Source organism: Macaca nemestrina, chromosome 7 (genome assembly GCF_043159975.1).
Source record: "Macaca nemestrina isolate mMacNem1 chromosome 7, mMacNem.hap1, whole genome shotgun sequence".
In the NCBI taxonomy this organism is placed as follows: Eukaryota; Metazoa; Chordata; class Mammalia; order Primates; family Cercopithecidae; genus Macaca; species Macaca nemestrina.
Genome location: NC_092131.1, coordinates 107,901,410 through 107,916,488, shown reverse-complemented (window position 1 = coordinate 107,916,488; position 15,079 = coordinate 107,901,410). Strand labels below are relative to the sequence as shown.

The 15,079-nt window shown below is 45.2% G+C and overlaps 1 protein-coding gene across 9 annotated transcripts in view; it reads left to right on the top strand.

The window, feature by feature from the left end:
- LOC105497475 (homer scaffold protein 2) overlaps positions 1 to 15,079 on the top strand; it is a 158,274-nt gene that overhangs the window by 127,536 nt on the left and 15,659 nt on the right. For 7 of the 9 annotated variants that reach the window (XM_071099337.1, XM_071099336.1, XM_024797856.2 and 4 more), the window contains 4 exons: positions 3,302 to 3,394; positions 8,695 to 8,834; positions 11,765 to 11,921; positions 14,321 to 14,431. In XM_071099337.1, the coding sequence (XP_070955438.1) occupies positions 3,302 to 3,394; positions 8,695 to 8,834; positions 11,765 to 11,921; positions 14,321 to 14,431 (501 nt within the window). The remainder of the gene's footprint in view (positions 1 to 3,301; positions 3,395 to 8,694; positions 8,835 to 11,764; positions 11,922 to 14,320; positions 14,432 to 15,079) is intronic. The other 2 variants (XM_011768601.2, XM_071099338.1) reach the window with 1 other exon arrangement.

Below are 15,079 nucleotides of genomic sequence, written 5' to 3'. Positions count from 1 at the left end.
GGAGCTTGCAGTGAGCTGAGATCCGGCCACTGCACTCCAGCCTGGGTGACAGAGCAAGACTCCGTCTCAAAAAAAAAAAAAAAAAAAAGAAAATAGCCCTTTTTCTGTTGTACTAACCTAGCTATAGATATTTTCCCAAGGCTGTTGTTTCCCTTCTGGTTTAGTTTTTTTTTTTTTTTTTCCTTTTATCTTCAAAAGCTTTAAATTGTTATGTAGTGAAGTCTGTCACTTTTGTGGGTTTTTAAGAAATTTCTTCCAAGTTTAGAAAATTATCCACCCACCTCTCAAGCAGAAGCTTGATACATGCTCAGTTCTGTTTGCATCCAGATTTTTTTTCTTCAGGAGCATCCTGATTTTTTAAAGTTTTATTTTATTTTTCTTGCCCCTTTAACTCATCAGTAATTTATCATGCTACAGGGTTGTGGGATTTAAATTCATTTCTCTCAGTTTACTAAAGTTATCTCAATTATATGTTGAATAATCTTCCTCATTAATCTCTGATTCCCCCTTAGTCATAAGCTAATTTTTTATATAAAAGGTGAGGCCCATTTCTCACCCGTTTGTTCTGTTCCATCATGCATCTACTAATACCACACCTTTAAAAATGATTATTTATTTAAAATGTATCTGATAGGATATATTAGTCCATTTTCACACTGCTGATAAAGATATACTCAAGACTGGGCAATTTACAAAAGAAAGAGGCTTATTGGATTTACAGTTCCACGTGGCCAGGAAGGCCTCACAATCATGGCGGAAGGTGAAAGGCACATCTCACATGGCAGCAGTTGAGAGAAGAGAGCTTTTGTGGGGAAACTCATTTTTAAAACCATCAGATCTCCTGAGACTTATTCCCTATCATAAGAACAGCACAGGAGAGACCCGCCCCGATGATTCAGTTACCTCCCACCAGGTTCTTCCCATGACATGTGGGAATTGTGGGAGTTACAATTCAAGATGAGATTTGGGTGGAGACACAGAGCCAAACCATATCTTTCAATTCCCTCCCAAATCTCATGTCGTCACATTTCAAAACCAGTCATGCCTTCCCAACAGTCCCCCACGGTCTTAACTCATTTCAGCATTAACTCAAAAGTCCACAGTCCTGTCTCATCTGAGACAAGGCAAGTCCCTTCTGCCTATGAGCCAGTAAAATCAAAAACAAGTTACTTCCTAGGTACAATGGGGGTACAGGCATTGGGTAAATACACCTGTTCCAAATGGGAGAAATTGACCAAAACAAAGGGGCTACAGGCCCCATGCAAGTCCAAAATCCATCAGGGCAGTCAAATCTTAAAGTTCCAAAATGATCTCCTTTGACTCCATGTCTCACATCCAGGTCACACTGATGAAAGAGGTGAGCTCCCACGGTCTTGGGCAGCTCTGCCCCTGTGGCTTTGCAGGGTACAGCCTCTCTCCTGGCTGCTTTCATGGGCTGGCATTGAGTGTTTGTGGCTTTATCCAGGCTCATGGTGCAAACTGTTGGTTGATCTACCATTCTGGGGTCTGGAGAACAGTGGCCCTCTTATCACAGCTCCACTAGGCAGTGCCCCAGTGGGGACTCTGGGGGTGGCTTTGACCCCACATTTCCCTTCTGCACTGCCCTAGCAGAGGTTCTCCATGAGAGTCCCGCCCCTGCATCAAACTTCTGCCTGGACATCCAGACGTTTCCATACATCCTCTGAAATAGGCAGAGGTTAGCAAACCTCAATTCTTGACTTTCGTGCACCTACAGGCCCAACACCACGTGGAAGCTGTCAAGGCTTTGGGCTTGCACCTTTGAAGCCATGGCCCAAGCTGTCCCTTGGCCCAAGCTGTCCCTTGGCCCCTCCTAGTCACAGCTGGAGCAGCTGGGACGCAGGTCACCAAGTGTGTAAACTGCACACAGCATGGGAATCCTGCCAAAGCTTGGGGACACAGCCAAACCATATCATAGGGCTTATCCTACCTCATTATATTTTAAGCTTATTGTCTGAAATTTTCTCTTTCTCACCTGTTTGGATGTAAACAAAATCTTTTTGTTAGATAGACTTGGAGCTCCTTTGAAGACAGGAACCAAGTCTTTTACATGATTTTTTTTTTCCTAAAGTGGGCAGGGCTGTGCAAGCCTAGAACTTGTTCATTCACTGAACAAACTTATTTGTACATCCCTGCTTTCTACCAGGTATGGGAGGAGGGTGCAAAGAGGAAAGATGTGGACCCTGCCACAAAGGAGTTCATGATAATGATGTTTTTCCTTAAGAGGTCCCCAAAAAGAAAAAGTGAGGGAGGCTTTGTTCATCCCTGCTGGACCTCACGTTTTAAGCAATAGGTAATGTGATTTTCCTCTGCCAGCGATGCAATAGTTAAATAGGAAGCCTCCCCAGCTGTGGCTTTATTGACAGGGCCTGCAACACAGGCCAGAACAGAAAGACTGACCTTTTCTGCTTACCCTAGGGTGCTGGGTTCACCTACATGTGTTATCTAGCAAAGTTTCCTAAAGCAGACCACTGTTGTCGGCATTGTGAAGATACTCAGAGGACAGCCTGTGCTCAGAAATAAATGAGTTCTCAATAAAACCTGCAGAATTGTTGGTAGCCTTGCGACTTGCTAGTTTTGTTTTGTCTGCGACCATATTTAGCTCTTACTTTGTAATATATACCAGCACTATCACAGGCTGTTCTCTGTTCGAACAATGAATTTGCTAATTAAAATTGGCCACCTTGTCAGTGACAATAAGCTAGTGAGTGATATGATTGTCCCAGGACTTGAAGAATTGTTTTATTATGGAACTATTAAGATATTAATAAAAAGTAGAGGGCATAGTATAATGAACACCCATATACACACGACCTAGATTTAACAGTTGTTAACATTTTATCACATATCTTCATCTCTTTTATTGTTGTTGAAGTACTTTAAACTGTAAGCATCAAGACATTTCATATGTAAATACTTAGTATTCATCTAGAGAAAAATGACATTAAAAGGTTTTGGATCTTTTCAGTATGGATTGTGAAGTTTTCCATGGATTTCTTTTGTGGTATAGCCAAATTTCATTTGCCATTTTTGTATTAGTTTGTTTTTAATACATCATCATCAAACTAGGTTCAGTAGCTTAGATATTGGTTCAGATCTGACCTTGCCAAGGGCTGTTTACTGGAACATACATCCTTATATTCATTTAATAGCAAATAAAATTCTTCTGGATTTATACAGAATGTATGGGCCTAAAATGGATGCAAAATAAATAAAGGTGGGTTCTGAATACCAGCCATGAATGAAGTTAATAAAAGCCTTAATAACTATTCTTCGTGTTCAGTTTGCAGAGAAATTCCAGGAGGTGAAAGAAGCTGCCAAGATAGCCAAAGACAAGACGCAGGAGAAAATCGAGACCTCAAGTGATCATTCCCAAGTAAGACATTTGTCCATGAAGTAAATCTCAGTGGGGTTGGTGATGGGGACTCTTTGTTCCTTGTCACTTCTGGCCAGAAATAGGGAATTTTGACAGTAGGTCATTTTGAAGGCTTTTTCAATGATTAGCCTGATCACAGTGACATGTTTTTATGAGACTCTTGAATTTTTTAGGATGTGGTACTGTATTTCTGACAGAAAATGGTTGATGAGATTCGAGTTAATGCACATCCTGGCCCCGGAGAGACATTCTGTAGTCATTGTGTTTAAATGCCAGTGGCGAGACAGCATGTCTCCTGGCTGTGCTGGGAGGTGAGTTTCTATGTAGGGTACCTTGTGCCCACAAGAGAGAGACTTGATGTCAGATAGCCCTTGTGTTCATCTCCGGTTTTAACAGAGGTCAGGTGTAAGATGGTATTCCAACAGTTCTGTCTTAACAGAGGAGATCTGGCTTGACCAGGAATTGAATAGTCTGTCGAAAGTGTGATGATTGACTGAAAAGGACCTATTTTAACCTGAAATGAACACACCAGGTTCTCCAGACCCGCTTTCCTGATGTCTAGATTAGTATATGTGGTGGTGGGGGAAGTCTTGACCTAGTGACAGGGTTATATGTAGAAAGCCAGGGAAAGGGAGACTTCAGGAGAGAAGACTTAGGGGCAGGAGTAAGTGTGATGTACTAGCAAGGTAGCCGGGAGTCTGCCTGGTGGCAGCTGAGGCGTGCTGTGGGAGGCATGGGGCTGTGCTTGGAGAAACTGTGAAGACCTAGAATTCTTCATAAGTGGGTAATTTATTATTTATTAGCTATTTGTTTAATTATTCTTGGGTAGTTGGTGGACACTGGAAGTGTTTTGTGACTGTTGATTTGAATATCACCAGAGAGGGTAGCTTGCTTGCAGATGGTAAGGCAGGCACGGAGGGACTGAGGGCAGAAAGATTGTTGAGGGGACTGTGAAGGAGAGAATGGCTGGGTCAGGAAAGCCCAGGGAGGGGGTCGCAAATGAGGACAGGGTGCAGGAAGAGAACCAGGAGGCCTGGGCATCTTGAGCAGTCAAGATCGATGCTCTAGACTTGACCATCAGCCTCACAGGGGCACTAGCTGCAGCCTCAGGTACACAAAGAAGTAGTGGAGAGAGGAGGGCAGATGCTGGAGCCCTAGGAAATAGGCCCAGTTATGAAATGGGAGCCAGCAAAGAAGACAGGAAGGGAGAAATTCCAGCATCGCTGAACCCCAGGAGGGAGTACACCCAACACGTCGGTGCTCAGAGGAGGGAAGAGAATGCCGAGAGGGACCCTGGGTTTGTTAGCGCTATGGCTGACCCTTGGGACAGGAGATTTGGTGGTTCAGGATGTTTCACAAAGGCAGAACCTATGTCTACCTTGAGTTATCTTTCCAATATCTTGTTCTGGCCTCATCATACAAAATATACCCACATGGACCTATGGAAATGCATGTGAATTCAATTTCAGGTAGACAGGAACTTTCCTGAATCTTTCTAAATAATCTAAGATCTAAGTGATATCATTAATTTTGTATGCTAATTACTTGATTAATCTCTGAGGATCTATGAAATTCAGCATCTGAAATGGTCCGTGATCTAGAAAGTTTCTAATATACTATCTTTTTCAGAATACCACATAGTACAGTGATATCTTTGAGTTTAATATCTGAATTTCTCTATATTTTGTTTTAATATTTGCTCCCTCTCAAAAGTTTGTTTTATTTATTTGAGACGGGGTCTTGCTATGCTTCCCAGTCTGGCCTCGAGCCCCTGGGCTCGAGTAGCCCTCCTGCCTTGACCTCCCAGGTAGCTGGGACTACAGGCATAAGCTAAGTATTTTAAATCTTAAAAATACATGTATACGTAATAAGATGTGTTTTTTTTGTTTGTTTTTTTTTTTTTTTTGAGACGGAGTCTCGCTGTGTCTCCCAGGCTGGAGTGCAGTGGCGTGATCTCGGCTCACTGCAAGCTCCGCCTCCCAGGTTCACGCCATTCTCCCGCCTCAGCCTCCCAAGTAGCTGAGACTACAGGCGCCCGCCACCACGCCCGGCTAGTTTTTTGTATTTTTAGTAGAGACGGGGTTTCACCGTGTTAGCCAGGATAGTCTCGATCTCCTGACCTCGTGATCCACCCGCCTCGGCCTCCCAAAGTGCTGGGATTACAGGCTTGAGTCACCGCGCCCGGCCAATAAGATGTTATTTAATGTATATGCATTATTTAGGAATGACTTTTTGTTTCTAAGCTTTAGCTGTATTTACCCTTCCTGATATTTCCCCAGGTATAGAGGTTATTGTATGTATTTTTTTTTAACGCTGGGTACAGTAGCTCACACCTGTAATCTCAGCGCTTTGGGAAGCTGAGGCCAGTGGACCTGAGCTCATGAGACTAGCCTGGGCAACATGGCGAAACCCCATCTCTATTTAAAGAAAAAAGGAAAGACTATTTTTTTGTTTTTTTGTTTGTTTATTTTCAAGACAGAGACTCACTCCGTTGCCCAGGCTGGAGTGCAGTGGCACGATCTCAGCTTGCTGCAACCTCTGCTTACTGCAACCTCTGCCTCCCAGGTTCAAGTGATTCTCCTGCCTCAGCCTCTCGAGTAGCTGGGATTACAGGCATGCGCCACCATGCCCGGATAATTTTTTTGTATTTAATAGAGACGGAGTTTCACCATGTTGGCCAGGCTGATCTCAAACTCCTGACCTCAGGTGATCTGCCTGCCTCAGCCTCCCATAGTGCTAGGATTACAGGCGTGAGCCACTGCACCTGGCCCTTGTATGCTTTTTAAAATTAGTAATCACACAATTACTTGGTTTCCTGAATCTCTTAGAATATGAACACTTTTAAGTTTTCCGAATAGTTGGATATTTAAACAGCCTAATTACAAAAACACTTAATGTGGGGCTGTTTTGTGACTATAAATGTAATACATGTTTATTGTATAAAGGAAAAATATACTATACTATAAAGAAGGAAATAAAAATCGTCTACCTTCTCACCACTTGAAGATATTTTGTTAGTGTTTTGGTGTGTATCTTTCTAACATAGATTTCCAGCATATATTTTATATTATCCCTTTCAACTTTATGTCATGATTATTCCTTTTCAAAACTGTTTTAATGACTGGACAGCATTCTAGTATTTGTATCACAGCTTATTCGGTTAACCTTCTATAATTCGGGACATCTGCATTTCTAATTTTTCACTAATATAAATAACACTGTGATGAACGTTCTTGCATATCTTTGTGCATTTGGTGGTTTCTGCATAGCTTCTTGAAATGGAGATATTGGGTTAAAGGTATGGATGTTTTTAAAGCTTTTGATGCATACCACAAACTTAGCCTGCAGAAAATACCATTCTAACTCCCACCTGCAGTGAATAAGGCTTTTTCTTCCCACACCCTCATTAGTAAAGCTTTGTTAATTTGACAGATGAAAAGTCCTTCCTTCCTCCCTCCCTTCCTTCCTCCCTCTTTCTCCCTTTCCCTCTCTTTCTCCCTTTCTCTCTCTTTCTCTCTTTCTCTTTCTCTCTCTTCTATTTTCTTTCTTTCTTTCTTTTTTGAGACAGAGTCTTGCTGTGTCGCCTAGGCTGGAGTGCAGTGGTGTGATCTCGGCTCACTGCAACCGCCGCCACCCAGGTTCAAGGGATCCTCCCGCCTCAGCTTCCCCAATAGCTGGGATTACAGGCGCCTGCCACCACGCCTGGCTAATTTTTGTAATTTTAGTAGAGACACGGTTTCACCATATTGGCCAGGCTGGTCTTGAACTATTGACCTCAAGTGATCTGCCTACCTTGGCCTCCCAAAGTGCTGAGATTACAGGTGTGAGCCACCATGCCTGGCCTTAATTTTGTATTCCTTTACTAGTGAGATTAAATATTTTTTATGTTTATCGATTGTATGCTTTTCTTCTTTTGTAAATATCAATTACCTACCCCTTTTTTAAGGTGTTCATCTTTTGTGGTATTGATTTTCAAGAGCTTTATTTTTTAAACACAAAAAAATTTTGAACATATGCAAAGCTAGGCATAATTGTATAATGGACCTTTCTGTACCCATAGTTCAGCTTTAACAATTAGGAAATGATGACCAATTGTTTATGCACCCACTCGTTCCCCTCCCCCCCCATATTTTAAAGCAAATCCCAGATGTTTAATTTCATCCGTAAATATTTCAGCATGTAGCTCTAAAAGTTGAGGACTCTAAGAGCTTGTCAATATAGGAAAGATATTAACTTTTTTTTTCTTTTTTTTATTTTGAGACAGTTTCCCTCTTGTTGCCCAGGCTGGAGTGCAGTGGCACAATCTCGGCTCAGTGCAACCTCTGCCTCCTGAGTCCTGCCTCAGCCTCACAAGTAGCTGTGATTACAGGCACACACCACCATGCCTGGCCGATTTTTATATTTTTAGTAGAGATGGAGTTTCACTATGTTGGCCAGGCTGGTGTCAAACTCCTGGCCTCAGGAGATCTGCCTGCCTCAGCCTCCCAAAGTGCTGGGATTACAGGCGTGAGCCACTGCGCCCAGCCAACATTTTGTTTTTCCTATGTGCTGCTGCATATATAGGGTTTTTGTTTCATATTCATTTTGTTTATGGCATTTTTTTTTTTGAAATTCAGAAATTGAAACTTGGATTTATACACCATTCTCGTCTAGTTCCTTCCTTTGCCCATGTGCTTATTTGAGGCTAAATAACATCTTTCTAAGGTCTTATCTAGCACCAAATGATATTCCACCTCTACGTGGTATGACTTACGGAAAACACTTGAGCATATTCATAACAACACTTAGTAAGGGAGCTGGAAAACTTCAGGACCTGGTTCTTGTTTCTTTAATAAATGTGTTGATCTAACTCTCCATAGCCCCAAGATATTTAAGTTGTCTCCATTTCTAATATGTGCTTTTTCATTCCGTGTTTCTAACAGTCCCTCCTCCCTTGTGGCTTCTGCCCTGTGGTATTTCGGGAGACCAGGTCTCCAAGTTTGGTAGGTTTCTCCATAAGGCTTAAGTAAAAAGGCTCTGAGCACTGGCCCAGGTGTTCCCTTGTCAGTAAAGCACACAGACTTTGTGAACTCCATATGGTCTCTTCAGTGCCTTTTTCTGTGGTCTTGATAGTCTTTGTTAGGTTTTGTTTTCTTTTTTTGTTTGTTTGTTTTCTTTTTGTTTTTAAACTTGTTAGTCTTTGCTGCATTCTGGTTGGATGAGTTGGTTCATCCACACTCGTAAACAGTTTCTTATTATGCCTAACTTGCTGCCGATATGCGGGCAAGCAATAACGTGTGAAGATAATTCACTTTGGCCAGGAATCTGGGCGTGAAACCCCATCTTCTACTCAGGCATCCAGTGTCAATGGGACGGACGATGAAAAGGCCTCTCACACCGGTCCAGCCAACACGCACCTGAAGTCTGAGAATGATAAGCTGAAGATTGCCTTGACGCAGAGGTAAGGCTGTTTTAATGTCCAGATCCTATTTTCTCCACCTTCAACACTTCCCTGGAAGCCTTTCTTGCTGGACAGGGTTTCAGGAAATTGAGAGAGAAAACTGGGACCTGCTTGGAGCATCCACTCTTGTCTCCTGGTGAAAGGAAGGCCAGCTGGCTTTATGGCCCTGCTCTGGCCAACCACATCAGCATCCATTTGTGTGTGTGTGGGAAAGAGAGAGTGTGTGTGTGAGAGAGAGATTGTGTGTATGTAAATGTGTGGAGAGAGGGCGAATATGCATGGTGGTAGTGTCAGAGTGTGTATGTTAGAGTGTGTGTGATTGTGTGAGTGTACATGTGTAGAGAGAGGGGGTGTGTGTGTGTGTGGATGCACCCCTGTGCTTGTGCTTTGTTTTGTTTTTGAGGAACCAAATTTGTCATTTATGTATCTATAAGATTGACTCTTGGCCAGGCATGGTGGCTCCTGCCTATAATCCCAACAGTTTGGGAGGCCAGGGCAGGCAGATCACTTGAGCCTAGAGTTTGAGACCAGCCTGGGTAACATGATGAAACCCTGTCTCTAGAAAAAATATTTTAAAAACTAGCCAGCTATGGTGGTGTTTACCTGTAGACCCAGCTACTCTAGAGGCTCAGTTGGGAGAATTGCTTGAGCCTGGAGGTGGCAGAGGTTGCAGTGAGCTGATATTGCACCACCGCACTCCAGCCTGGGTGACAGGGTGAGACTCTTGTCTCAAAAAAAAAAAAAAAAAAAAAAAATTTTGAACGTCTGAGAAATGCATATGAAAACATAAACTATTAAAAATATGAAATCATACAAAACTTAGTCACCTATATACAAAAAAGTCATGTGGAATATATATTTGAAGAAGAGATCCTTTATAATATGAACTAGAACCATAAACTCTATAGAAATAAACTTAAATATATAAGATCTATGTGAAGCAAACTTTAAAATGATTTCAGTGTTTATAAAATAATTGTTTAATAAGTAGACATTCTGTTGGGAAGTGGCAAAAAGCCTTGATATTTTCAAAGTATCAATTTCTCCTAAATTGATCTATAAATGTAACACAATCCCTATAATGATATCAGTAAGATTTTAATTTACTGTATGAGCGGTGCTTATGATTTTGTATCTTGAGAATGTGGAGCATTCCACACAGGCTGGGCTGAACTTCATGGTGTAGGGCGGTCCCATGAGCACACCCAGGGCTTTCTGCTCACCTGGCCAGCACGGTGGCACATGCCTGTAATCCCAATGCTTTGGGAGGCTGAGGTGGGCGGATCACTTGAGGTCAGGAGTTCGAGACCAGCCTGAGCCACATGATGAAACCCCATCTCTACTAAAAATACAAAAATTAACCGGGCATGGTGGTGCATGCCTGTAAGCCCAGCTACTCAGGAGGCTGAGACAGGAGAATTACTTGAACCCGGGAGGCGGAGGTTGCAGTGAGCCAAGATCATGCCACTGCACTCCAGCCTGGTTGACAGAGCAAGACTCTGTCTCAAAAAAAAAAAAAAAAAAAAAAAATGCTGTATCGTCTTAGAAGCAGTCTTTGCTCAGGCTGCTATAACAAAATACCATGAACTGGGTGGCTTAATTAAACAACAAATCTTTATTTCTCACAGTTCTAGGGGCTAGAAAGTCCAAGATTAAGGCACTGGCAGATCTGGTGTCTGGTGAGGGCCTACTTCCTAGTTCATAGACCACAGTCTTCTCCCTGTGTCTTCAGAGGTGGGGAGAGGAGGTGAGCTCTCTGAGGACTCTTGTAAAGACCTGGATCCCATTCATAAGGACTCCATCCTTATGCCCTCACCTAATCCTAATTACCTCTCAACTTCGCCCCACCAGCCCCTCAGCCGCCCCACCTCCCCACCCCCATCTTCTAAGACCATCACATTAGAGGTAGGGTTTCAACATATGAATTTAGGGAGGTCTCAAGCATTCAGTCCATAAGAGAAGCTGTCATTTTGAAATTCCCCCCATTTTACAGTTGAGGAAACTGAATTCCAGGTGACAAAGTGACTCCTTGCCCAAGGTCACATAGCTAGTAAACTTTCCATCACCTCAGAGGGCCCGTGTTCCACTCAAGGCTGCACTCACAGTCTCTTCAGGAGTCTACCAGAGGCAGCCTGTCCCCTTCCCCAGCTAGAGCTGCCACAGGGTTGGCACCCACCTCTCCCACTCAGCTCGCCCAGCTGTGATCTGACCTAGGAATTCCAGAAAGCACATGTGACCCTTAGATCCAACCACCTCCCTTTGGACTGTGGCTCTTTGTCAGGTACTTCAAAGGGCAGAACCACAATCGGTCTCTTTTCTTACTCATCAGGCAATTGTGAGAGCTAGATTTGTTTATTTATTTATTTGTTTATTTGTTTGGTTTTTTTATTTTTTTGAGGCAGAGTCTCCGTCACCCCAGCTGTAGTGCAGTGGTGTGATCATAGCTTACTGCAGCCTTGAACTCCTGGGCTTGAGTGATCCCCCTGCCTCAGCCTCCCAAGTAGCTGGGACTACAGGTGCCCGCCACCATGCCCAGCTAATTTTTTTGTATTTTTAGTAGAGGCGGGTTTTCACCATGTTGACCAGGATGGTCTCGATCTCTTGACCTCATGATCCGCCCGCCTCAGCCTCCCAAAGTGCTGGGATTACAGGTGTGAGCCACTGCGCCTGGCCCCAGAATTGTGTTCTCTTCTAAGGTGATTTAAGAAAATAGACCACAGGATGACATGTCCACAGCAGAGAGAGGAGCCAGTCCCTCCTGGACCTGGAACAGGGCAGCCACACCCACCTGCCAGCTCACTGTGGGGAGAGGGCGTGGGCCCCCCAAGGGTGTGCTGAGGGGTGGCGGAGTCGCCTTCCCCAGGTGGGCGGAGGCGCAGCCAGACGGGACAGCACCCACCCTGTCGTCACTGCCCGTCCCCATCCTGCAGCGCTGCCAACGTGAAGAAATGGGAGATCGAGCTGCAGACCCTGCGGGAGAGCAATGCCCGGCTGACCACAGCACTGCAGGAGTCGGCAGCCAGTGTGGAGCAGTGGAAGAGGCAGTTCTCCATCTGCCGCGACGAGAACGATCGGCTCCGCAACAAGGTAGGTGCGGTGGGCACAGTGAGCCCCGAGGCTAGCTGGCGTGGGCAGCAGGAGATGAGGGCACCCACAACCCTTTTTCTCCACCCCCAACTTTGCCCTTAGCCCCATGGCTGGAGGAAGACTTGCTGCCTCTCCCACGGGAACATCCCTCCCCTTCCCTGCCTTTCTTAGTAGGAATTTAATCACATACATAATTGACCTTTTCTGTTTTTATTTTCTTTCTTTTGTTTTTTTTTTTTTTTTTGAGATGGAGTCTCGCTCTGTCATGCAGGCTGGAGTGCAGTGGTGTGATCTCAGCTCACTACAGCCTCCTGTCTCCCAGGTTCAAGCAATTCTCCTGCCTCAGCCTCCCAAGTAGATGGGGATTACAGGCGCCTGCCACCATGCCTGGCTAATTTTTGTATTTTTAGTAGAGACAGGGTTTCACCATGTTGACCAGGCTGGTCCCAAACTCCTGGCCTCAGGTGATCCACCCGCCTCAGCCTCTCAAAGTGCTGGGATTACAGGCGTGAACCACTGTGCCTGGCCAGACTCGTTACCTTTTCTGAACCAAGTTTTATAATTCCCCTTACTGAGGAGAAGATAAACTGGAGGTGTCAGCCTTGTCCCTCCCAGAGTTCCCTCCCTCAGCATTTCTGTGGTTCACTGACCCTCCATGGAGGAAGGGGACCCAGAGGGTAGGTGAGAAACAGACTTGGGAGATGGTGAGCTGCGCCTGCTTGGAAGTCCTGCTTCCATTCACATTATTATTTCTAAACATGTAAATTTGGAGTTGGGAAAAGGATTGTGGTGCTTGAGGCATGAGGAGGGTGGACAGGTGCTGACCTGTCGTATGCCCTCTACTCTCCGATCCTGGCATTTTTATTTGTTTGAAAATGCACCTGTAACCTTCCCTGTCATTAGTCACACTCCAGTTCATATGGTGCTTTTGGGGTGGCCAGAGATCCCCCATTGAGGTCTTGAGGTTTCTCTGCTAACCTCGTTTTGATGGTGATTAATCCTTCTGCTATAAACACATAGGCTTTGGAGTATGCTCCATCAGTGCAGGGTTTTAGGGGGACAGGTCCCATTTAGATTGGTGTTCACTTCCCCTTGACCCCTTTTATGCCCTGCCCTGCCCAAGCTGGAGGGCCCCTGCATCCCAGCCCTTGATCACACTGTCTTACTTTCATGCTAATGCCACATAAAAGTGTCTCGTGTCATTTTTTCATCTTGGTGCTGAAAGTGCTGACGGTTGGGCACCAGGCCAATTGCTGACTTTGCACGTTCCCACCCCAGGCCTGGCAGATCTGCCTGCCAGAGGGATCGATTGCCCTTTCTTGCATTTTCAAGAAAAGCTGAGTTTCTCACTTTGGTCTCAGTCTGATAGCCAGCAGCAGTGCGGGGGGAGTGGAGGAAGATCATCACACACAACTCGCTCCCTTGGAGGAGTGTTCGACCTCCCTGGGTGGGACATGTCACCAGCTTGCCTCCCAGGGTTGGAGGCGGAAGTTGGTGTGGTCTCCAGCGGCAGCAGGGGCTGGGAGTTCAGACCCCAAGGCTTGGTGCAGGCTGCCTCTGGGAAGTGTCCTGGGTGCCCTTCATATGAAGGACTACTGCTGCCTGTGCGGGGGGACTTCGTCACTACAGTGCTTTTGTGTTGCATGGGGGGTCCACGCCTGCTATCCACTCTGCACACACATTTTGGCCCCCAGCATCCAATGGCAGTGTGAGAGTGCCAGGCCCTTGCACCCCTGTTCCACACAGGTAACCGTTTTGAGGGGTCAGCCTTGGGAAGGACGGAAAGATGCAATCTGGGGATTTGCCCTTTAGCCTCAGGGAAGAGGCCCACAGGCCAGACCCGTTCCATGTGCATCCCCAGGGGAAGGTCACCTTGATTTATAATGTTCGAAATGTCATTGCTTCCCTTTTTGGCAGCCACTGTACCATGAGTTGCTTGGTTTTCTACCCTGCTGGCTTAAACCATTGAGATGAAACAGAATAATGCAGGACATGATTACAGTGGTGTAACAATCATTCTGGGGAAAAGCACATCAATCCAGGGACACCTGGCCCTTGCTTGTGATGGATCCTTAAAGCAAATCTGAATCTACTTCCTCACAGCCATGAGAGGAAACCAGAAGCCCAGAGCATCTTGAAGGCGGGTTTTTTTACTTATTTGGCTCTGCCGATAAGATGCCTCTGTAAGGCATCATGTGCAAAGCAGGTCCCATGCAAGCGGTGCAGGCAGCCCCATGATGGAGCTGCATGGGGTTTGTTCATAGCCACAAAGAAAAACTCATAAGTGGATTAGGTTAGGGTTTATTTTAAAAGAAAACAGAAGTGTAGCTGTGGTGATCTCTTGCTTAATGACTAACGTAAGCTGGCGCCCCTGCTTTCCTGTATGGTGTGTACTGAAGATTGATGAGCTGGAAGAACAATGCAGTGAGATCAACAGAGAGAAGGAGAAGAACACACAACTGAAGAGGAGGATCGAGGACCTGGAGGCAGAGCTCCGAGAAAAGGAGACAGTGAGTAATGGTGCTCCGAGCAGGGCCCCTTGGTGTCCTCTTGGCCTTGCGGGGTGGCACACAGCAGGTGTGCTGGGGCATATGACTGGCCCTGGCAGCTGCCTGGATAGCAGCATGGAGAGAGAGCTGGGAGCCACACCAGGGTGCGGACAGGTCAGAGCAAAGGCCTCCCCATGACCTCTGCCGCCTCCCTGTCATCCCTATTCTATAGCTGGTCATGCAGATTCACAAGGGAGTTGAACATTTCACAAGACACTCAGACACGCTTGTCATCTGTCCTCAGAAGTTGAGTTTTGCTGCCAAATGAATGCCACTAGAGAACCATGATGTAATCACTTATTTTTTTTAAAAAAAAAATTTAAATTTATTTATTTTATTTAAGATGGAGTCTCATTATGTTGCCCAGGCTGGTCTTGAACTGGGCTCAAGCAATCTGCCCACCTCAGCCTCCTGTGTAACTGGGACTATAGACACACGCCACCATGCCTGGCCTACAGTCATTTATTTTCTAGGGGTCAGACAGTTAAGTGTGCACATGTTGGAGGCTGTGCGCACGTTACCAAACTCTCTAGACCTCACTTTCTCCACTTATAAAACAGAAATCGGAAAAACATCTGCCTTGTTGTGCTGTGTACAGACTTCACGTGA